Genomic DNA, 25,238 nt, shown 5'->3' with positions numbered 1-25,238 from the left:
CTATTGAAATTTACAGCGTCTCTCTAATAACCGTTGCCAACCGCCTCCAGTTATTGTCGTCGATAATTGTCTTCTTTAGAAAAAGGAAAAAAAAAGAAGAAAAAAATCAAATTCAAGCTTCCAAATTCTTCCACCTTGAGTTTGAGGGAATGCTAATATGCTCTCAGCTCTCATAATTCTCATACGTTACATGTTGAAACTCTCATGTATTACCCTCATAATTCTCTTATGTTACATATGGATTATGTACCTCTTCTAATGTTCATATTGAAACTCTCATACATTACCCTCATAATTCTCGTATGTTACATATTGATTATGTATCTCTTTTAATGCTCATAGGTTACATATTGATTATGTAATTATTGTATTCATGATCTCATTTAACTATAAATAAACTATTTTATTGTGTAATTGCTATAAAAGAATAAGAGTAATAATGTAGTCATAGATTTTATCCCGTAAATGTAATAATAAGAGAAATAACACATTTGAGCACGACATTATTTTTGAACTTTGAGAATTTGTTGTAAAATCCTTTTTGCTTTTAAAGGAAGAATATTTTCACGAGAAGCCGAAACAAAAAAGAATGGATTTCGAATGTTTCAAATACTTGTAAAAATTAGTTCAATCAATAATTTACTTTAAAAAAAAAAAAACGGATAATTTGGGATTCACGTGAGTTCTTTCGATTAAATGAAGCTGATTTGATATATTTTATCGATCCAACAAAATGCATCAGGAACAGAAGATTCAAGATTGGGCAGCAATGGTAGTTTTGGAGATTATAGGAGGCGAGGTGGTTAATATAGTAAAAGACTGTGGGACAGGTTGGTCCACTGAGTCAATAATTTACAATTATTAAATCCAAGGCAGATTGTTTCCACTGTCGATCACTAGAGCTGCAACAACAGAAGCTCCTTTTTTCTTGCATTGTTCCGGTGCAGATTGCAGGAAATATGGGCATCAACCATCTCCTTCGCTCCACTCTCAGAGTCCGGGTATCAAATCTTCAATTTAATTTCATTTTGGATGAATATATCTACTTCATGTGTGTTTTTTTAGTTGCTTTGGGGACCAGTTCTTGCTGTTTCATCATGTTTGGGTCTTACGGTTCTGTTAGAAGATTTTCATCTTTTTTCTTCAATCGCTTTGTGGGAAGAGACAAAGAAGTCGGCTAGCCACATGGGTTTTCTTCAAATTATGCTGTTTTCATGCCTTGTCTGATTTCTGGAGGATTTGTATTTCTTGATTTATGGGATCATTGTCTACGACTTCTCTCATTTCTTGTCAGGATTTTATTTTTGATACTCTTGAATCTATGATTTGCTTTCGTAACTTCCAGGTCACCAGCTGTAGTCTGTGTCTGTATATTATTATGCCGACTCTGTTTGGTTGCTGAGAAATGAGAATTATGTGCGTCTAGCTCTGGTTTATAAGACTCATCTCTCACATGTATGGTATTGAACCCGTTCACTCCTTGTTTGTGGGAGAAGGAGATACCATTTGCTGTACATTCTGCACCTTTTTATATAAAATAGATAACTTAAACTACCTATCAAAAATAAAAATAAAAATAAAAATAGATAGCTTAAACTTGTCTTGTCATGACTTATTCCCCCATCTAACTTGCTTTCCCAGTCTCCTATTGCATCTGATCCTCAACTGAAAACATAAAAACAATATTCTCCAACCCATTTAAAATCGGTTGGTTAAAACAATTAACCTTCAAAATGTTTTCTTAAAAGCATTTACTTGTCATAAAAGGAAAAAGGAAACTTTAAAAATTCCTTCTATCTTTGGGAAATTTGAACTTAAGAAACTTTCTTTCTTCTCTTATTATGGCCTACACATACTGTTACACCCTGCATGATAGGATTGTGCGATCCACCTTTTGGATTATAGCATCATCTGTGGTCGCGGACGTGCCTCTGGCTAGCTGATTAACTACTAGGTGCAGTCAGCTTGGCAACTGGGTGATGGACCACCCTTGGGCGGTTGCACTCCATCCCAACTCCGGTACCGTGCCATGCCTTCTCTCTTTTCTTTGGCCAAAATATACTTCTAAATATAACCGCCACTCCATATGCCCGTACTTTTCATTTTCTTTCTTACACTCGAGCAATATGAGAGAGGGGCTTTTCACTTCTTAGGAAAATAACTTGTCCTTCGCTTAGTACCACATGTATTTGAGTGATGTTATAACATTTGAACTTTAATGAAACTTTTCATGAAATAAAATCATAGCATGCGGTACATGAAATATAATCAATTAAAAAATATTGATCATCATAACATAAGATCATGTCATAAAACACTTGCATAGAAGGGGTAATGGACATTACTTACCTCGTAGCTGTTAGTAGACCAACCGACTTCTAAGAACCTGAGTCACAAGTTCCAACACGTTTGATACGTTCATAATTTTAGGGCTTACGTGGCAATTCTAAAGCCCAAGTCGGCAGAGAATAAGGAGTATATTCTCCATGGTTTATTTCCTTAAGTATTTAGTTTAATAAGGAATGTATTTTTCATTAGTTATTTCATTCTTTGTTTATTTTCCTGCATTGTGTTATGACGGCTAGACCTAATGGTTATGTCTTATGACCTAGCCGTCATCTATTTAAGTGTAATCCTACTCAATGAATAAACATGCTGAATATTATGAAACCCTAAACCTTTTGGTTGTTTTGGAGATCAAGGCTCTCTCGAAGTAGCCCATATATTTTCTTTTGTTCTTTTTATTACTTGATTGCATCAAGTGGTATCAGAGCGAAGGTTGATTGTTTTCTACAACAATCTCCGATCCACATCATCACCATGTCTTTTTGGAATGAAGAGGAACGAGCGAGGCTAGACAAGATGCGGTCAGAATTCCTTGCGTATAAAGAAGAAGCTAGCAAACGGATGGAGGAGATCAGGAAAAAAATTGAAAGTTTTTCTCCACCACGCACCTCTCCGGCAAGCCAAGCCTCACACATAACACCTACCTCACCGGCTGCCACTGTCACAAAAAAGAGGAAGAAAAGAGCGGTCAAAGCAACAAAAATCCATCCACACCGGCGTCCCACCAAACCACCGTCGACCGGCCGCAAATCAGCCCACCTTGGCCGTAAATGTAGAAGGCACCGGACCCAACCTTCCAAACGCGTTGTCATCAACTCACGCCGCGCCTCCATGCCTCTAGGAGTCACTCGTGTTCACTGTGGTGCGAGAGAGGTAAATAAGAGAGCTTTTGTTTTTGCTTGGTTCAGGAAGAGAAAGAAAGAGAAAGAAGAAGAAGAAGTTGCCAATTTTTGTGCTGAAGATGATGGGAGCTTTTGGAGTCATTGGATAAAACCAGACGCGATAATCCATGCTGAAGAAGCTCTAGTTCCGCATGCTGCAAGAAATACTAAAAGCTATGCGGGGGCTAATCAACCTGAGATGAGGAAAAAAAAGGACCCGAGCCTCAGGAGCAAGTGCAGAAACGCCGCAAGGCTGATTATTTGGTCCCGGCAGCACTAATGATTGAGGGAGCAATTTCCGGAGTTCTTCCTTGGGGACAAGGAAGATGTTAGGGGAGAGGGATGATACGTTCATAATTTTAGGGCTTACGTGGCAATTCTAAAGCCCAAGTCGGCAGAGAATAAGGAGTATATTCTCCATGGTTTATTTCCTTAAGTATTTAGTTTAATAAGGAATGTATTTTTCATTAGTTATTTCCTTCTTTGTTTATTTTCCTGCATTGTGTTATGACGGCTAGACCTAATGGTTATGTCTTATGACTTAGCCGTCATCTATTTAAGTGTAATCCTACTCAATGAATAAACATGCTGAATATTATGAAACCCTAAACCTTTTGGTTGTTTTGGAGATCAAGGCTCTCTTGAAGTAGCCATTGGAGATCACGGCTCTCTCGAAGTAGCCCATATATTTTCTTTTGTTCTTTTTATTACTTGATTGCATCAACGTTAGTCCTATCTTTCGAAGTCTAAACAACTCGTGCCTTTGTTAGAAGTTGGCCCTAATCTAAGATCTCTCTTGGCTTTTTTCCCTTATATATTTGCCCAGGAATAGTGTGCATGTCTCTCATTTTTCAGAGTTTTTGGAGTTATGTTCTTCTTTTTCTTTAATTTAGGAGTTCTCTTGTATACTCCCTCTGTACTAGGGTTGCGTCCCTCTGCAGTGTGAATGAATATATATTACTTATAAAAAAGTAAAATAAAATTATTCCTTGTATAAAAATAGGCTTACGGTTTAATTCCGATCAAACCCCCCTTTTTAGAAATAATTCTGAAAATAATTTTTGTCATTTAAATAGATATTCGTTTGTCAAAATAATTTATTTTGAGCTTTCTAGATTATTAAAACATTCCTCTAAAAGATTGATTATTCACCTATTTTTATTTTAGAAGCTCTCAAAAGTTCCAAAAATTCTTGAATTTATTCCCAAGCCTTCTAAATTGGGGAATCACCAAGATTAGCCCATCATGACTTTCTCCTAACTAATTTCTAAATTTTAAAGCCCAAAAACACTTAATCGGGCTTAACTACACACTTAACTAGTTTGGGCCCAATTAGCTAAAAATGGCTGTTGGGGCCCATAACCTAAACTAAATGGGTCAATCATGAGTTCTAAAAAGTTTTTCATGAACTTCATGCAATTCAATCAAAGCAGCAACTACATGTATGATTTTCTTGAAAAATTCAATGCAATATGAACCCGATATAATTGTCTAGAATGTGTAGAAATTGTTTGCTTGAGTTTTAAAAATAATTTGAGGACCTTAGGCCTGAATTTTCGGCCTATGGAGTTTCTGTCCAGACCGTAAATTCACTCCCTAAATCAATTTTTAAAAATTCGTTTTTGATGAACATGATATTTACAATATATATATTAATAATCCTAGGCTTGAAAACAGCAAAATTTGGGCAACATGTGGATCGGCCCTCACCATGGCCGAATCGCATGTGTGGTTCTAACTCATGTTCATACATCTAATTAAAAATCTAATGCTATACATGCCTTGGTATGTGTTTATATGCATAGTTAACACGTGACAATATGTAAAACTATTTTGTAGAATTCGGATCATTGATAAATCGTTTATATGCATAGTTAACACGTGACAATATGTAAAACTATTTTGTAGAATTCGAATCATTGATAAATCATCATGAGTATGTGTTTATATTGTATCTTATGCACGTGAGAAGTTGTATAAACAATGTTTTCATGTAAAAGATATGATTTACACAATCTAACAGAAACTAGAATATAATTTCACATAGTTTTATTGAATACCAAAAACTACTACATAAACTTCGAATAGAAGTTGAAGAGTATAGAAAACTTAAATAGGGGTTGTGCAAAATTGATTGATAACTTGATTCTTGGGCTTCTTGGGATCTTATGATGTGAGAGCAATGAAGATAAATAAAAAATTCTCCAAGAAAGGGGTGGCCGATTTTTACTAGGGGGCTAGGGGCTTGTGTGTTCTCTTGAAAAATTTGTCAAAAAGTGAGAGAATGCGAGGCTATGTGGAGCGCACAGCTATAAAGGGTTTTTAAAGCTAGGTTTTGTTTTGTTTTTGTTTTTTTAAAAGGATTAGGGTTGTAAGAGTCCCATCTAGTGTAGGATTTGTTTTAAGAAATTTTTTGGCAAACTGTGACCAAAATTCATCTGGGTATGCGGCTAGGGTAGTTGGCCTTAAAATATATATATATATATATATATATATATATATATATATATATATATATATATATATATATATATATATATATATATATATATATATATATATATTTTTTTTTTTCTTTCTAACTTTGTTTTATGAACATAACATGATAGAACATTGCTTACTTAAAATAAAACTGCATATAATAAGGTTTTTATGAAAATTATGCATATAGGCGGTTGATTGAACACTTAAAAATGCTTTTTAAAAATTATTTCAATGCTATCATTATTAGTGAAATAAACTAATTGTACTAATAAAATGTGATCCATTTAATTAGGTTGGTCTAACTAAGATTGGGATGTTGCCGATGACTTGAAGTAACTTGAGAACTTGTCAAAGTTGCTCTATTAGTTGATGGGTTGATCATTTTTAACTATTTTCAGAGTCTCTTATTGATGCTTCCTGCCTGTAAAACACATCCATGGTCTTTGCTCTCTGCTTTCAAAGAAATTATAGTTTAAGTAATTACTTGAAATGTCTACTCTTTTCTGCATTTGTTTAAAATTTTGAGTCATATAAAATGGCTAATTAGGTGTATGCTTACCTTGCATTGCACTTATGTATTAAAAGAGTTAAGTGGGCTGTGATTCTTAGCTGGTACTGCATAACTTTTCTTTTTTTAGGGTTTCCTCGATTTGACCATTATGATTCTTGCCAAATTGTTAAAACGGGCAATCGAGTTTTTTTGTTTTTAGCTGGTTACATTTGTAAAATGATTATTATAGAAACCAATAACATTCATGCATTTTAAAAATAATTCATCAAGAAGATTTCATGGTTAGCAGAATGAGAAAAAATAGATTTTAATCTCTTCATGATATAAGTTGGAATTAATATATGAAAGGTAAGGTTTACCCAACCCACAACACGGACTCCAAACACGCAATGGAATAACCACAAAACAAACAACAGTTTATAACATATATAAAAATAAAACAACTACAATTCTAAGAATCAAGCCATCACAATAACAATCATTAACAAACACAATATTTTGTTGACGAAGAGGAAAACTTTCAAGAAGGAAAAACTTCTCCAAGGCAGCCGAACCCATGAATCACTCTACTAATAGAAGAACTAACTACAAAGAGTAAGAAAACTTACAACCCTGTAATCTTATTATACAGTTTGTAGGACGACCTGTTGTTCACGTAGTTTCAACTCCAACAACTCCCACATAGGCCGATCTTCTGGAAGTGACACCTTACCGATCCCCATTGGTTGACTTTGTTTGTGCGGTCCCAGCACGTTACCCCGTTGTGCAGACACAACACGTTGATTCGTTGACTTGAATCTTCTTCCAAGAGTTACCACACCCACAAAATCTTGTTACACATACACAAAACTTGTATCAAGTTCTTGGGACTTGTCACTCAATACTCTCTATGGAGTCTCTCAAAGTCGTGTCATAGAGAAGTGCCAAAGACTGAGGCAAAGCAGTCTTTAAATAGGGATAAGTTGTTATGCGGTGGCAGTGTCCAAACATGGTCGTAATGTCTCTAGACACAACTAGGGTTTCATAAGTTTCGTAACCCTAACCGCCTCTCATGTCTGGACATCTGTCCTTGGTGTCTGGACATCCTCAACCCGAGAACACATGTTAGCTACATTGTCCGGACTCCGCAGCCGTGTTCGAACAATTTAGAGAATAGTAAAACTTCATGAACTGCTCCTGTTCGGACATCATCTCTTGTACTGTAATTCTTTAGCAGTTCTTCAAAGTCTTCAACTTCAAACCTAAGTACAATTCTAACCCAATCCCCAATAACGTAAACGAATATGTTTTGGACAACGAATGAGCCAATTATAAAAACTAACAATATAAGTTTGGTATAGTAACAAAATATACATGCAGCCATGTAGTTTTGTTTTTGTTTTTTTTTTTTTTTTTTTTGCTTCTCTATATTACTTTTGAAATTATTGGTTAACTTCTTAGCAAACAGAAAATGATCTTGAGCTTGACTTGTTGATTATATTAGCTCATTCCATGCAGATTTTGACTTTTACACCCATTTAAATATACCCAAAATGAAGTGCAACTGTTGAATTGCTTTTAGCATCTATAATCATAAATTTCATATCATGTTATTACTTACAAATCATTGCCATAGATTATTGTTCTCTGGCTTCTGTTTTTGTCAGATTGATTTTGAAACTCCATAGGGCAGTTACCATATTAATGCAGAATTGGCCTTTCCATTGTTTTGTTTATTTAGGATAATTATATATTTTGAAAGATATGTAATATGTGGAGACATGTATCTGCAAAATATATTATGGTTAACTTCATCCATTAAATAGTCCTAAGGTGCATTTGGAAGTTTTTGTGGAGATTGAAGGTCTTCAATGTGTATTAGATAGAATTTGAATGGGAATAGTATCGGTTTGAATGGAGCCATTGAAGATAATATGTACCATTATCTCACTTGGTTGTGTAGTGAAATTGCGGTGCACTATTGTATGTTGCTGATTTTTACTTATCAAAAAAAAAAAAAAAAATGTTGCTGATTTTTCTTGCACTAGTGTATGTGCTGTTGTCTGCTATCTTTAGTTATTAGACAGATTTTGAATGTGAATACAATCAGTTTAAATGAGGTTGTTGAGGATAATGTGTACCCATTGTCTCACTTACAGGTGTATTACCAATTTCAGGGCTGTGAAATATGATTCTGAATTGTACTTATCAAAAAAAGAAATATGATTCTGAATTGTCTCGCACTATTGTGTGTGGTGTTGTCTACTATCTCTAATTACGGTCAAATATTTCATTCACCAGATGTCACCTGAATGTTTTGTCTAGTTATGCTTAATTGCTAGCCATCCACGCTTTCTCTTCTTGACTGACAGTTATTTTGTTTATGTTTACAGCTTGGTTCATACGTAAAACATGTTTCTGCTTCCACAAGTTTGCAGGAGTGTCTATTTCCAGTTCCGGTACTGGCCAGATTAAGTAGTACAGGGGCATCTTTGCAAAAGGAAGATTCAACAGCTGATTTGAAACATAATCAAGGGTACACAGTGTTTCTATGTTAACTTGTACTTCAAATCTCTCTCTCTCTCTCTCTCTCTCTCTCTCTCTCTCTAACATGTGCAAGTACATGAGCATGTATATTTACTTGTCCAATGTGTTTGTAGAGTAGCTCATTGTGCACACCTAAGATTTCAATCTGATATGTACTTGGGCACTAAAATCTTAATTATCCCAGGTTTAAGGGGCATGATATGCTTGCACCTTTCACAGCTGGGTGGCAGTCTGCTGATTTGAATCCTTTGGTTATAGAAAAGTCTGAGGTATTGCCATTAACACTCTTAAGCATAATAAGTACTGGATTCTTAGTTGGTTCATCATATGTAAAAAGGATCGAATCAATGAATTATTTGCTTCTCCTTTATTCTGGTGCTTATGAACTTTGGCCATTGGTCTTTTCACTGTTGGAGTGCATTGGTCATATTCATCTCTATTGTTGAATGGTTAGTTGCTCGGGATTGAAAATTGGGGGGGAGGGGGGGGGGGACCCTGGAGGCATGGGGGACCCTGGAGGCATGGAGAGCAATCCTTTCTTGTCTTTTGTGCTGCATTTGGTAGGAGAGAAACAATAGGGCTTCAGGAGGGAAAGAGAAGTCGACTAGTATGATCAAACAAGTTTTGTCAGAACTTTGTATAAATGGGTTTTGGTTCATCCTCTAGCATCTTGGGCTCTTTTGTAGATTATGTTGATGTTTAAAACTTAGGACCTGACTTGTAGTCCACTTGATTTTTCTTTGTTTCTTTTTTGGGGCTCTGCCTATTGTATACTTCCCATGCACATGGATGGCACCCCCTTCTTATCGCTTTCCAATATTGTTATATTATTTCCAGTTAAAATAATGTCCGAGGTATACTTCTTGTGAGACAGCCTTAGTTCTAGCATACAATATATATATACATAAATATATATGTACATACATACATGCATACAAAAGCCATGATTCATTCCTCATTATATGATTAACTTGACCTGTGGTTTCAGGGTTGCTATGTATATGATATCAATGGGAAAAAATATCTTGATTCTCTTGCTGGTCTATGGTGCACAGCTTTAGGTATGCAATGTGATGTATTGTTTTCCCTCTCTCTCTCTCTCTCTGCTTAAGTGTGTTGCTTGCATTTCATATTTTTTTTGGGAAAAGCATACATACTCCTCTCAATCTACCAGAAAATTTGCAATCTCCCCCACAAAATTTCAATTGAAGCAATGTCTCTCCCGAACTATCAAAAAATTGCTATGTACCCTTTTGTACAAAAATGACAAAAATACATTTTTTGTGAGTTTTTGAGGTTTGACTCATTTATGACATCGGGAGTTTAGACATCTAACCAAATAGCTCCAATTCACAACACTTGGGCTCAAGAAAGATTAAAGTGTAGTAAAACCAAAAAAATAGAATTCAAACACTAAGCACCAAGCAACATCTTTTGTTTTACCATTTTTTTTTTTTTTTGCTGTGTTGATGCTAAATGACCTGGAGGCTGTAGCGTAGAGCTTGTCATCCAACCCTATGCTGAACGACCTGTTGTTTTGCTTAGCAGTGAACAACATGTCGTGTCATTTTGGACAAGGCTTGTTTGCCATTCAACCCTAAATGACCCGTCCTTTTTCTTCATGGCCGTAACCATTGCGTGCATCTGCCGGATTCGCATCTCCAGCTCTGAAACTTTTTGTTTTTTTGTTTTTGTTTTTTTTTTTGTTTTCTCCCCTCAAAAAACAACTAGAAACACCCCCCCCCCCCCCAAAAAAAAAAAAAAAAAACTAGTTTGATCAATTGATTCAACAAAAGACAGCCCAAATCTTACGCCTCATTCGCGGATCTCCTCCACCGCTCTCTGGTTGCGCTTGATAGAACGTGGGTCTCCTCCACTACTTTGCATGTCGCACTTGACATAATACTTGGAATAAATGCTCAAACAATCAGACGAGTCACAATCACACTTGGCGGCGGCCAGAGGATTTGGCTCTACGCTGACGTCAGCATCCGTGCTGCTCAGCGACTTTATGACCTAATGTTTCTCTGTTTTTTTTGGATTGGGGCAAGGATTTTGACTGCTTTGCTACCAAGTTGGTTAGTTGGGTCCTTTTGTAGTTTGTTTTTGGTTTTTTCGTTTTTTGGGGCCTTGGTGTTGTGGGTTTTTGCGGGTTAGCTTTGGTGATTCCTGTGTATATTTTCTGTGTACTTAGGGGCACCTTACGCTTTTTTTAATAAAGTTTTCTTTCTTATCAAAAAAAGTTGGAAGAAGACGAAAAGAATATTGTTTTATTCCACTATGATCCTTTGTACGTATACATGGGTTTAAATAGAAAAGAATTACAAGCTATTATGGAAAGGTACTTATTGCATTTTATAATAAGAAATAATAGGAATAAAATCAGGGAATAAAATCATGGAGAATCAACATAACATATAGTAAGTTTTCATCTTTTACATTTTAGAGTTTTTTTTTGTTTTCTTTGGTAGGGAACCTTGAGCCTGACAGGAATCCCTCTAGGTTTGTTTAGCACTCGAGTGCCCTCCCTCTACATTTCCTGCTACCTTGCTGTTAGAATGATAGGAGTGTCCTTCTAGAAGTTTCTAGAACTTATAGTGAGGTGTCCGTAGCAGCTGTATTGTCTAACCACCTTTCCTATATATTTGGAAGAATGGAATGAAGGGTGAAAGGAGATTCATCCCATTTCTCTTACATTTGCATATTCTCATCATAGCTAACATGGAAAAAGAGCAAGATTCTAGGGTTTAGAATTCTTGTTTAGTCTCCCCCGTTTATAGTTTTTGGGTTTTTGTTTTTCCTCCTCCTCTACCTGAGCATCAACATGTAAGCGTAGGTAGCAAATTTCTTGTTTATTTCTTTCAAACAGACCAGATGAGAACCTTTGCTCCCTGGGTCTAGATGAGACCCATAGAATAAAGAAAAAAAACCAAATGAAATAACCAAACAAGATTAGTTGCCGTCCATTGAATATGCCACTTTCAGTGCACCTGGAGGTGATGGTGGTTTCCACAAGTTTGATTTGGGGGCTGGTTCTTCATCTAGGAGCTCGATCTTTGCTTCAGCTGATTCCTCTTCCAAGGAGGGAAGTAGGAGATATGGGATTGTTGATGGCTTTCCTAAAGATTTTACTGAGAAAAAGAATGGACCTTGGTGGACAGTACTGGGAATTATCCATCTCTGGGAACTTTTGTCAGCTCTGGTGAACCAATAATTGGTTTGAAGCAAGGTAAACAAACTTTTTCTGAAGACTTACGTGCAGGAAGCACCACTAAAACATCAACTATATCTATGATTCCTACATCCTCAATTGCTCCTACAAAGAGGTCTAGGGCATCTTATTAGAGTACACAAACCCCATGTTGCCAAGTTGAAGGATGCAATCTTGACCTAAAGTGAGCTAAAGATTACCATCGCAAGCATAGAATCTGTGAAAGCCACTTGAAAAGCCCAAAGGTCAGTGTTCCTGGAATGGAGCATTGGTTTTGCCAACAGTGCAACAGGTTCTATGAACTGTCGGAGTTTGATGATAAGAAGCGAAGCTGTCGTAGGTGTCTCTCTTATCACTATGCACGACGATGTAGGCCACAGCCGGAGGCAATCTAGTTTGATTCTTCTAGGCTGTCTTCATCATTATGCAATGGGAGACAACAAATGAATCTTGAGTTGAATAGGGTTCCATTGTCAACTGCAAATCCAACTTGGTCAAGTGCATACAGCTATGATAAAGTCACACATGCCAGAGATTCTATAACTAGACCTACAAAAACCGGCGGTTTCTGTGGGCTCTGGTGACGTTTGTGGCATTTATCGGTGATTTCGTGGTATCTGGCTACTTTTATGGTGTTTTATGGCAAAAGCTGACCACCCGTCGATGTTTTCTGGAGATTTTTTGATCGCTTTGTGTTTTCTGGCGAGTTTTCGACTAGCGTTGGTGTTTCTGTCGAATATTCGATATGTTAGTGTTTTCCGGCAAGTTTTTGACCGGCAATTATGTTTCTGGCGAGGATTCGACCAGTATTGGGTGTTTTTTGGCGAGGTTTCGACTAACGTTAAAGTTTTCGATCGGTGTTGGCGTTTTAGTTTAATTTTAGCTTGTTTATGTTTGGTTTAGTCCATTTTCTTGTTAATGTTTTGTATGAAGTATGTCTTTGTGTTTGTGTGTTCCAAGTTGTTCCAGCTTGAGGGGGAGTATTAGAGTTTGTTTTTTTATTCAAAGCGGAGCATACATTATATCTATATGCTCCAACTTGAGGGGGAGTGTTAGAATGATAGGAGTTTCCTTCTAGAAGTTTCTAGAACTTGTAGGTGAGGTGTCCCCACTAGCTGATTCATGAGCTGGATTGTGTAACCACTTTTCCTATATATTTGGAAGAATGGAATGAAGGCTGAAAAGTAGATTCACCCCATTTCTCTTACATTTGCATATTCTCATCATGGTTAACACTTGCAAATCTTTACTATAGTTAGAGTGAACTTTTGCTAGTTTCTTACCACTCAGATACCTTCATTGTTGTCCTTCCCTTTACTTCCATCAGAATACCCCATGTTGCTAATAACTTTGCTGAGCCTCACTCTAGGGTTGCTTTAGTAAATAAAAACAAATTAAATACATTTCTGCCTTAAGTCATAAGTGAAGTTAAATGTCACATATGACATCAATTTTTAAGCAGTAATTTTGGTGTACAGTGTGGTAGACAGAAATTTCATTGGATGGATATTAATTCTTAAATTTTAACCAATTAGGTTGCACAGATATTATTGTATAAGTTGGAGAACTCTAGTGATAGTTTTTGTTGCCCATTTTGCTGCTACTTCATGATGTCCTCCCCTACACCCTCTTGAAAAGAGAAAATGCCTGGGTGTCACTCTATAAGTCCGATATTGTCGGAAAGTATTTGTTATACATATCCCACGCCCATGACCCTCTTGATTCTTACAACAAGACGTGCACTATTCTCATTCTTTTTTATTTTTATTTTTATTTTATAAGTAATAGATAATTTATTAAAAAAACGCAAGGCACCACTAAGTACATAGGTAGTATGCATAGGAAGCTCCTAACTAAAATGAGCTAAAGAAAAACCAAACAAAACAGCGAGAGAAACACACAAAAGCCGAAAAGCCCTAAAACCCAAATCCTCAAAACACCGAAAGCCCTCAAACCCGAACCCACACTAAGCACCCAACGCAAAGCAGCGTGAGCCTTGCCTTTCCCACACCTAGAGGACGTGTCGTAAGCATCTAAATTTAGAAGCTCCCTTCTACTTTTGGGCTTAGCGCGAACACCCTTTACCTTCCGAGGGTGGTTCTCTTTAGTGTCCTTGATCCCTTCACACGAATCCCCCACCAAAGCCCAATCCAAGAAAGTTGCAGGGGAAAAAACACCCAACGGATATGGAAAATCTCCCAAAAGGTCCTCTTCAATGTCCTCCCAAACCCAAATATTATGTCCCTGATCCCTCACCACCAACTCCAAAGATGAGCCAACACCAAATCCAACCGGCCACTTATGGGATTGGGCCAATCTTGTCTCCTTGTCATCAGCAAGAGGAGGCTGAACAAACGGCGACGCCTGGGGGCAGTCCAAGCCCAGCACTACTGGGGACATCTGAGAAAATGGACCACAACAGAAGAGTCTTGCTTGAGAAAACCCTGCCGGAGAAAATCCCTCGCTGTATTCCTAATTCTATCTAATTACTTAAAGGACTTTGATTCAAAATTGGGTTTCAATTACTTATGTAATATTGAATATTTGCAGGGGGAAATGAACCTCGACTTGTTGCTGCAGCAACTGAACAGTTGAATAAGTTGCCATTCTATCACTCCTTTTGGAACCGTACTACAAAACCTTCTCTGGTATTTATATACTTGCTCAAATTTCTAGTTGTATTCATTTATCTTGGATTACATTTTCATTTGTCACTGTTACTTTTCTGTAACATGATTTTCTCTGTATATAAAACGTATTACACTGCTTGGCTTTTCAGCATTCAAAAACATCTTGCTTCTCTTTCTGCTTACAAATTAACAATGCAAATGAAGGGTTTCTTCTTTTATTTGTTTACTAATGATATCCAATTTTTCTTTCTTTCTTTCTTACAGGATCTGGCAAAGGAACTTTTAGAAACTTTTACAGCAAGGAAAATGGAAAAAGCCTTTTTTGTAAATAGCGGATCAGAAGCCAATGATACTCAGGTATTCTTTTATTTATTTATTTTATGGGAGCATTTTGACTGACAATTTTCTTGACCTTTTTGAGTTTATATTAATTCTATCATCACATGGTTCATTTTCAACATACTAGCCCTTGATTAACATGGTTCATTTCCATATTGGGAACTAACAAGAATAGTAACTACAAATTGTAGTTGTACTCCCCCCCCCCCATGGGGGCGGGAAGAAAACCTAAAACTAAGAATTACTCTGTTTCTCAAAGCTCAATGAGATGGCATTATACAATTTGAAAACATCTTTTTGGTGATATGTCAGAGAGAACATAAACAATTTTGAGGACCATATAAACAGTTTTAGAACATCTGTCTGGTGACTGTTTATGAGATTACATCGAAAATAAATCCTTGCACCACTTTGGATTTTAAGCCAATGTCATGTTCAAGCATTCATTGTTTAAATTTAAGGAATAATGTCTGTGTAACTTCTCGAATTATTTTCTTGCAGGTGAAGCTCGTTTGGTATTATAATAATGCACTTGGAAGACCAAATAAAAAGAAATTTATAGCTCGAGCGAAATCGTATGTTCAAAACTCAATTGATGGGTTTTTCTTATATTTTCTTGACATTGTGCCCCAAATAGCTTACACTTTTATGCATTCTGACAGGTATCATGGTTCAACTTTGATAGCAGCTAGTCTTTCTGGGTAGGCTTAACATATAGCGAACTTTTTCATTTTGAGACATTTTAGCACCCATGTAAATCCTTTTTTTTTTTTCCCTTTAACTGGAAGATTTTTATCACAGCCTTCCAGCTTTGCATCAAAAATTTGATTTGCCAGCTCCATTTGTATTGCATACTGACTGCCCTCATTACTGGCGCTTTCATCTTCCAGGTTGTCTTCTAACTGGTCTGATGCCTGAGATTTTTTGTTAGAAATTTTGGTATTATTAAACATTAGGAATACAAATGTGTATGCCAGGTGAAACGGAGGAGGAATTCTCAACCAGATTAGCAAATAATTTGGAGAATCTTATCCAGAAAGAAGGACCAGAGACAGTAATTTATTTTAATATCATACAACTAGTTTAGGAAATGTTTCAGCCACGGTAAAAGGTTGATGTTGTTGCTGACCATATATTATTGCTCACTTCAGATTGCTGCATTCATTGCTGAACCTGTCATGGGGGCAGGAGGTGTGATACTTCCCCCTGCAACTTATTTTGAAAAGGTAAGTTGTTTGTATCATGTGATGCGACATATGTCAGTCTCTAACTTTCAAGCCCGATAGTAACTAGATCATTTTTTGTGCTATGCAAAAATATGTTAAATGCACATGACATAAATAATGCTTGGATGCCTTGCCCCGATTAATATCAATGCATTTGAAGTTGAATCCTACCAGTATATACAATGACAAGAACTGATTGTTTCTGAATGACATACTTAGGTAACCCATCAGTACAAGCAACCTTGGTTATTGGACCTGAGCCAGCCCCAGCAGCTGATTTATCTATATAGTCAATGCAACTGACTCATTGCAATTCTTCAATTTTATCAACTCGTATGCGTTTGTATGAGTTGAGTTGAGGAAACTTGTATAATCTGGAACCTTGATAAGTCTTTCTGTTAGCTTTCCTTAACAGTAGCCAAGAAGGGCACGATAGTCATAAGAAACTTATTCTATAGTAGAACGTTAATGTTTCTAGCTGAGCTTAATAAAATTAAACCCCAGGGTTGAACTAGTGACCAGGTTCTTAGAGCTTTTCTCTGGAAAGGAAGCGACCTCAATCATTGGGGAGCCAAGGTTGTGTGGGGTAATGTGTGCCTCCCTAAGCAGGAAGGTGGGCTTGGAATTAAAAATTTTGAGGTTTGTGAAGCGGCATTCCGTCCCGCCATTCCTGAGTTTATGAAGGAATGGAGTAAGGGACAGCTTTCTATGGATATCAGACGATTCGCGGAACCTTTCTGCAAATAGTCTTCCTGTTATTGAATGCTTGGATGTAACTGATTTAGGGCTAGTTCTCTTACCCAATTGTCAGGCTTAAAGTGGAACTTAGCTTCTCACTAATACATTGGTGCCACGCAAACAATGTTGAGTTCAACTGGGAAATAGAGTGCTCTTAGAGAGGGTTGTTCCATAAATTCCCTGAATTAGTTTGCCATTATTAGGTACTTTCTGATTTGAAAAATGGGTTATAGCACCATCAGAAGAGGTATGCGACGAGTTACTAGACGAGGGCACGGGATGGATACTCACGGAAGGACCAACTAGAAAAATTTGTATCTTATACCAGTGCGCTCAAGAGAAGGGAAGGTGATGTACTCCCTAATCGTAGAGAAAGAGTGGTTGATACAGGGGATTAGTCCAAAGCGGGTGGCGTTCTTTGTTTGGACAACGGCTTTGGGAAAGATTTTAACACATGACAATTACGTAGGTGTGGTATTGTGGTGGTAGAGTGGTGTGTTATGTGTAAGAAGCATGCGGAATCCGTTGATCGCCTCCTTCTTCATTGTGACGTGGCACGGATTGTTTGGAGTTATTTTTATAACTTGTTCAGGGTGGAGTGGGTTATGCCTAGTAGTGTCTTGGATTTACTGAGTGGTTGGGGCACCTTGCTGGGTCGTGGTTCTGTTATCCGTATTTGGAAGCAGGTTCCTTTATGTGTTTTGTGGGGCTTGTGGTGTGAGAGAAATTCTAGGCTTTTTGAGGATGTGGAGGTTACGGTTGGGGCTCTTTGTAGAAATGTGCTTAATATGTTGTATCTGTGGGTGTCGGTGCATAACCCGGATCGTATGTCGTTTGCTGATTTTTTACTTTCATGTTCGTTTATTTTCTCTGATTATGAGCTCTTTTGTATACTTCCTGTGTACTAAGGTTGTGCCCCTTTGCGCTTTTTAATAAATTATTACTTATAAAAAAAATACAGGGGATCAGTCCTACAAAGGACAAAGGAAACTGTAGCCAGTAGCGGCACTGGTGGTTTATCTTTTTATTCAACAAATGAAGTTGAAATCTTGGATTCAGCTTTTCCAGCTTTCAGTGGAGGATGTTGCTGGTAGCCCTCCATGCATGGAAAGGATTATTTATGATTCCAGGCTAGGCAGGTACCTTCAGAAACAATATATTGGGTACCTCAGTCACTACCTCCGTTGTGGCACACCCCTACTCACTTAAAGGATGCTGCTTAATTATGAAGGAAATTCTTCAAATAGTGGACATACAGCAATGGGAGTTTCATCACAGGCTGTTGTGTGTTAGTAACGAACAAGCAATTGATTGAGCTTTAGAAAGCTGTTGCGCGTTAGAACAAGCCTAAAACATGGGTACCTAAAGCGAATGTTACTATAGGGGGAATTCTGATGGCTGACCTGGTCAACCAAGAAGCAAGGAAATGCATTGAAAGATTCGATCCCCTGGGTATCAACCTAAATGAGTTCTACAGCTCACTATAGATAGAGAGATAGCAAGCCTTTGGTATATAAGTTTTGACATTGCACTATTTCTGACTTCGAATATTCCCTTGTGGCATCTACTCTCCCTGGGGTAGATCTACACCAGGGGAATTAGTAATGTGTCAGGAGAAATTGGTACTGTAGGTTTAGAGCACACTAGGATAGATTCTAACTAATTCTCTCTCTCTCTCTCTCTCTCTCTCTCTCTCTCCAGTCTTGCTCTTCCTCTTGCTAGGAGAATGGGCTTTGGTGGATTCCAGTGACATGACCATGTGAACAGGTTCATGTAGGATGCAGGCCCATGAAATATGCGAGCTTTGCCATGTGGTGTCAATTAATGTCAGCAAAAGAAAGTAGGTCAATCTGTACCTTCATTACATCAGAAGTGTTTGATTTCTGTGGCTGCATTATGCACACAGAAGAGCACCCATTTGATTTCTACTTACAATATTTAAATGACATATCAGTCTTGAAACATTTATTCTGTTATGGTCTGTGCTTAAATTATTTGGCATTCCACCTATTTAGTGATGCCATATGGTACCTATGGGTTTTGACTGTGCTATTATGATGACATCTCTCTCTCTCTCTCTCCCCCCCCCCCCCCCAAAAGGGGGAAAAAAGAAAAAGAAAAACAAGAAAGACACATTAAGAATTGAACGTTTTGTGTTTGATGCAGATTCAAGCAGTTGTGAATAAATATGACATTCTTTTTATTGTGGATGAGGTACGAACTCTCTGCTGGTAGTAATTTCCATTTATGTTTGTAGTTGTCATTATTTGTATCCTAAATAAGAGGCTAGCTTTCTTTGTATCTGTCTGTCTTAGGTAATTTGTGCATTTGGAAGGCTAGGCACAATGTATGGCTGTGACAAGTACAACATAAAACCAGACCTTGTATCTGTAGCAAAGGTAAAGTTGGAATATACTTAAATTCAGAGATGGATCCTCATATTCTGATACAAAGTGTATTCTTGCATGTCATGTTTTGAATTTTCCAGGCCCTTTCTTCAGCCTATATGCCCATTGGAGCTGTACTTGTGAGCCCTGAAGTATCAGAAGTCATATCTTCTCAAAGCAACAAACTTGGTATGTTGAACACTCCTGAGTAAGTGTCTCAAGTAAATGATTATTTAGAATTTAACCAGACTTGCTTTGTTCCAGGTACTTTTTCTCATGGATTTACTTATTCTGGACACCCTGTATCCTGTGCAGTTGCAATTGAAGCACTGAAGATCTACAAGTTTGTTCCTCTCTCATCTCTGGAAAATCTAAGTTTAGAATTGCATTTCTAGACTTAATTATTCAAACATAAAAGATCATTTTTCTCAAAAAGATTGATTTTGTGCCGAGTATAATGACCAACATCTGGGTCAATTCTGGAAGACATTTAAAATCAAAAGATTAAAATGTTTGATGATTATTGATCATCCAATTTTACCTGTTCAAGGGTATATGTCTTCATTCAGTTTAAGTATACTGCATTGGGAAATCCTCGAAGATGACTGAGTTACATCTGATGGAGTTGCAACTTGGTCATAGAATTATCCTTGATGATCTCCCAAGTGGTGGATCATGGCTTGTATCTGCCGATATGCAACTGACATGTACCTACATATCTACAGCTCAATGTTCCACACCAGTCAACATGCCCAACCACAAAGATTATATATTACATTTAGTAGTCAGTGAAAGTTATCTAACTTCTTTGTAGGGAAAGAAATATTGTGGCACAAGTTAAAAGCATTTCCCCGAAGTTTCAAGATGGTGTAAAAGCATTTTCAGACAGTCCCATAATTGGGGAGGTACATATTGTCTCTCAAGTATTTTAATTTTTTAGTCAGCATGTGAATTTATGAGACATGGATTTATTAATTTTTTGGTCAATGAGACATTTATTTATCTTGTATTGCTCATCTGATTCTGCAGATACGGGGAACTGGATTGATACTTGGTACAGAGTTTACGGATAACAAGTCACCTAATGATCCATTCCCTCCTGAATGGGGCAAGTTCCATCTTAATTTTGTTTTTAAAGTTGACTATATGGTATATTTGGTGTTTGTGGGGTTAAATTGGTTCGACTAAGGCTGCATAATTATATGGCCAATTTGATAGAGCCTCTTTGTGCTTTTTGTGTTTTTGAAATTAAGACCCCAGTTTCCTTTTTTGGGAACTTGAAACCAATGTTTGCTATTATTTTTAAATTCTGAGACATCTGATCATGTTTTTGGTCAAATAAATAACAAAAATGATATGAAAATAGGTAAAAGAAAAAAAAGGACTGTGGGTCGTGCCTAGCCATACCCAGCCATGGGTGGTTGGGCATGAATGGACCTAGCCAAGGTGGCTGGGTTATCACCCAGCCGTAGTGACTGGGTACAACACAACCACGGCAGTGGTAGGGTACGACCTAGCCACGGTAGCTGGGCATGACCCAACCTCTTCTTCTTCTCTTTTGTCAATTTTTGGATAGGAGGTATAATTTTATTTTCATATCATTTTTGTTATTTGCTTGACGGAAAAATAAGGGAAGGTTTCAGATTTAAAATTTATCATAAACTCATGTCTCAAATTTGCAAAATTTGAAATTGGGATCTCAATGTCAAAAACACAAAAAGCAGAGGGACTTCCTATCAATATTTCCCTAATTATATATTATTCCTATCATCAACTAGACCAGAACCATCATGTAGATTTGACAAAAAAATCTTCCTCGTGTGATTACTCGTGTGTGATGGTCCTCTCCGGTTGAGTTAGACAAGCATGCTTCTGTTCTGTGTTTCCTAATCTTTTCAATCTCGCTGACATTATACTTTTTGATGATGTATACTGCAGGGATAGGATCTTATTTTGGAGCAGAGTGTGAGAAACATGGAATGTTAGTACGTGTTTCAGGAGATAATATAATGATGTCTCCTCCATTTATCATCTCCCCCAAAGAAGTTGATGAGGTAGGCTAGAGAACTACCCTTGATTTTCTTAGATCCTCCATTAGGATTAAGGGAAGTTTTATTTATTATAGTTTTAAATTGATTTTGTGAGAGAACAGAGCTTCATAGTGGATTGTTTAGGGTTGTCAGTGAAAGGAAAAATAAACTCATGCGGCCATTGGAGTGTTTGGTGATGCTGAGATGAGTATTCTCTCTGTTGTGCAAGGATATTACTTAGTAATTACTTAGATTGCTAAAGTTTTCCCACAAGACTGTATTTTGTTATGCTCTATGTGCTCTGTATTTTGCTGTTGCTGGTTATACATTTCTACTGCAGACACACAACAGCCTATTTTCTGAAGGAAGACTTGATAGAAATGGGTTATCAGTCAAATTGCCACAAATGACCCAAATTTTTTTTTTAGATTGTTTAACCTGCTATTGCAAATTATTCTTCTTGAAAGTCTGTCAAGTGCATCATTATTTTGTGAATGCTAATTCTAACCATTATCCAGTATGATTGGAAGTTTGGATTCCCTTGGTAATTAAATTCTGAAGTTCTGAACTGCTGTTGTTTTCAGTTAATTAGCATTTACGGGAAAGCATTGAAGGCTACTGAAGAGAGGGTGAAGGAGCTCAAGTCTCAGCAGAAATAGTTTGTGGATGATAATGGCGAAAGATCTTCTAGCTTCATGTAAAGCAAAATCTATTAGCTATTGTGACTTGTGGAACAGATGGGTACCTAGATAAAGCATCTAAAATTTGTGATGCCTGGTGTGAATTTATCTTTCGTTTCTCTTCTTTTTTGTTTGGCTGACTTGGTTCTTCAGATTTAGATGATTGATCAGGCAGCTGGGAAGATCATGTCATAGCATGTGGTGCAGATGGTAATCATAACATGTAGAGAGAGAGAGAGAGAGAGAGAGAGAGAGAGAGAGAGAGAGAATCTCCAATACAAGAAGGCACCTGGAGAATAAATATGAATTTGCTAAAGATATTGTGGTGGGACTTGACCCATCAAAGTTTATTGGTAACTTTTGTGGCTTTGGTTTATTCCGGAAATATTTGTTTAAGGGATATGGATGGTTAAAGAACCTTGGCCACTGCATACTTTCCCAGAGACTGGCCTCCATACCCAATGGCCACTTCTGAAGGCTTTAAAAAATAAAAATAAAAATAAAAATAAAAAAACCAAAAAAGGGCTGCTTGTGAAAAGAGATTGGGATCAACAGTAATCTGCTGCTCAAAATGCTTGCAATTTGGACAGAATATTATGAGAGATATTATGGGATTCATTTGTCCAAATAAAATTGGGTTGTTCGACCACTTATTCGGATAATTTGAATTATTGTAAGATGCGGTGAATTGAATTGTAACAAAATTGCTGGAGATCCTTATCCGGTAAAGAGTGCCAAGGTCGCTTTGCACCCAACAGTAGGAGTGTACATATTATGAACAGCCTATATCTGTTATTCGCTATCTACTTTTTGCACATTCGGATGCGAATAGCAAAAACCATTATTCACATCTGTAGATGCGGATAATGGTTTTAGGGTATGCAGATAATTGCATCCTCATACCCTATGTATATTATAGTTAATGTATTCAACACAACACAACGCCGTCACCATCCACTTATGAATGTGTTATATTTAAACAATTTATGTTTTTTTATGTTATGAATTTGTAATTTTTATTTATTTATTTATTTTTTTTTACGTTGGATTTGTAATTTATGTTTTTTTGTGTTTGTTGGTCGGATTGTTATGCTCATTGAATCATGGATGAAAAACATAAGGGTGTTTCTTGTGAGCATTGATTACTATGAATATTTTGAAGTCTATCCATCATCCTTTTTTTTTTATTTATTTATTTATTTATTTATTTTTTTTTTCTTGATTTTACATATTTTCGGTGTTGTATTATATTTCAAAAGAAGCCCAAAAAACTAAAAAATGGGTAAAAAATATTTTAAAAGCTTTTAAAACAGGCTCATTATGTATTTGCGGATAACGGATAATAATCGCAATAACAGTGCGGATGCGGATAGTAAAAAATAACGCGGATGTGGATATTTAAAACTGATATTCACATGTTGCGAATATGGGTGCAATAAGGACGATTGTTCGGCTCACGGGTAACGAACATTCATGCAAGGCTCAAAGAACGTTTGGCGTTACCAAAATGCCTAAAAATCTAAAGACAGTCTATTCTAATGTGCTAATTCTTAATTTAAAGCTTCTAATAGCATAATAATGGCATTTTAAAACATGTCGTCATGGCCATTTATGAATCAAGGGTGAGCTTATATCGGGCATGATTTAACTAAAAAAATTTCGTAAAAAAAATGTTTGTGGGGGTGTGTTATAGGATTAATCTTTTTTTTTTTTTTAAAAAAAAAAAAGATTTTTATACCGGGCCTCACAATATCCAAGGTAAAACCATTGTGAGACAACCAAACTCAGAAAATCAACACTAAGAAGAATTCTTAGTATAGGCAAATTACAATAACAACCCTTGTAACGCCTTAGATATTTGTACGCAAACAAGCACCCTTACTTGTCTCCTACCGTAGCGGCTCCAACTCTTGATTGGACAATTCTTGTTCTTAATCTCTTTACCGAGCCACGGTAGACTTCACGTTGTTGTAGACAATCTTGTGGTTTGATCACTCCAAGAAAATAATTCAATTCAACGCATCTCAAAGGTTTCTCTTGGCACGCAATGAATTTGCTAAGCTCTCCTTCTCAATATTAGCCTTGCTCAATTATACTTAGCTCTTTGAAAATCGTGCCTTTAAAGTCCTTTTATAGACTTGTAAAAATAAGCAATAAAACCTAAAGTTGGGGTAGGTTTTATGTGGCGGCATCCGGATAAGTTAATGAGACGTTTGGACTTTCTGAGAGTTTCAAACCTTTAAACTGCAAGCTGTCTGGACACCATCGAACACCTATGCGGAAGAGACCTTCTATCTCTCAAATCCGTCCAGACATGTGGGAACACCCCATTAGACGAAACCTTCTATTTTTTCAATTTGTCCAGACATGTGCGAACGGGCTAGTAGACGAAACATTTTGTCTGAGCATCGTTTGGACATCAGTAGATGGACCAGGAGACGAGATTTTCTGTCAAGCCATTTTGGTCTGGACATTAGCGTACGAGCCAGCGAACGGGTCTTGATGTACTTGATCCTTTTTCAACCCAAATCCTAACCACAAATATACCCAACCATAACATTGCAAAGACACTTGTTTTGAGCAACGAATATGCCAATAAAAAACCTAACAAGTATAGGGGTGAGAAAACACCTAGCCAAATCATAGTATCTTCATACAATAATAGTTTCCAAGATTTTATTGAAAAACTCTTTATTTTTGGTACATGAAACACATTTTTGTGTGAAAACATTTTTAAAAATGGATTAGGAACACTAAATAGTGGTTACGGAATACCATGCTTCAAAAACATAAATTAAAAATGTAAAACTTGGTATAATAAAAATAAATTAACACCACGCTTCAAAAACATAAATAAAAAATGTAAAACTTAGTATAATAAAATAAAATCCAATAGAAATACATGAAATACTTGGGCAAATGATTAATGGAGGAATTAAGGCATTAAAGTAAAAATACATATACCTTGAAAAGTCATAATACACTAAAAACACTAATTTTGAGGGATAGTGAATTTTGAGCTTAAAACATAATTCACTGTGCTCCATTGTGTGCCCACGATGTGCGTTTCAAAAAGACCTTTTTAGAATGGGGATACGCACAATTCTGATGCTCGTAGCAAATGTTACACTCGTTTTATTGCATACTACACAAAGTTGCCACTAGTACTTTTTTTTTTTGAAATCTAAGTTGCCCCTAATACTTGGAATATCTCATTTTAACAAATTTTTTTTTGCCACGTGTCTCGTA

At 36.8% G+C, this 25,238-nt stretch overlaps 1 protein-coding gene across 1 annotated transcript; it reads left to right on the top strand.

Annotated features, from left to right (window-relative positions):
* Positions 1-838: 838 nt before the first annotated feature.
* On the top strand, positions 839-22,365 carry LOC133861667 (gamma aminobutyrate transaminase 3, chloroplastic). The gene is made up of 19 exons (XM_062297452.1): positions 839-1,001; positions 8,595-8,737; positions 8,933-9,017; positions 9,737-9,809; positions 14,510-14,607; positions 14,854-14,946; positions 15,430-15,503; positions 15,591-15,629; positions 15,730-15,818; positions 15,906-15,982; positions 16,080-16,154; positions 19,059-19,106; positions 19,208-19,291; positions 19,381-19,468; positions 19,544-19,622; positions 20,094-20,184; positions 20,309-20,387; positions 21,218-21,333; positions 21,894-22,365. Exons 1-19 carry the CDS (start codon positions 960-962, stop codon positions 21,966-21,968), a joined length of 1,548 nt encoding a protein of 515 aa, XP_062153436.1. The 5' UTR covers positions 839-959; the 3' UTR covers positions 21,969-22,365.
* The last annotated feature ends 2,873 nt before the right edge of the window (positions 22,366-25,238 follow it).

This window comes from Alnus glutinosa, chromosome 2, assembly GCF_958979055.1.
Source record: "Alnus glutinosa chromosome 2, dhAlnGlut1.1, whole genome shotgun sequence".
Classification (NCBI taxonomy): Eukaryota; Viridiplantae; Streptophyta; class Magnoliopsida; order Fagales; family Betulaceae; genus Alnus; species Alnus glutinosa.
The sequence above is the reverse complement of the archived record's forward strand: the minus strand, read 5'-3'. Positions and strand labels throughout refer to the sequence as shown.

Coding starts and splice junctions, on each gene's coding strand:
- LOC133861667 (XM_062297452.1), top strand. CDS start 960: ATGGGCATCAACCATCTCCTTCGCTCCACTCTCAGAGTCCGG. Junction 19,292..19,380: donor ACCTTGTATCTGTAGCAAAG/GTAAAGTTGGAA, acceptor TGAATTTTCCAG/GCCCTTTCTTCAGCCTATAT. Junction 20,185..20,308: donor ACAGTCCCATAATTGGGGAG/GTACATATTGTC, acceptor CTGATTCTGCAG/ATACGGGGAACTGGATTGAT.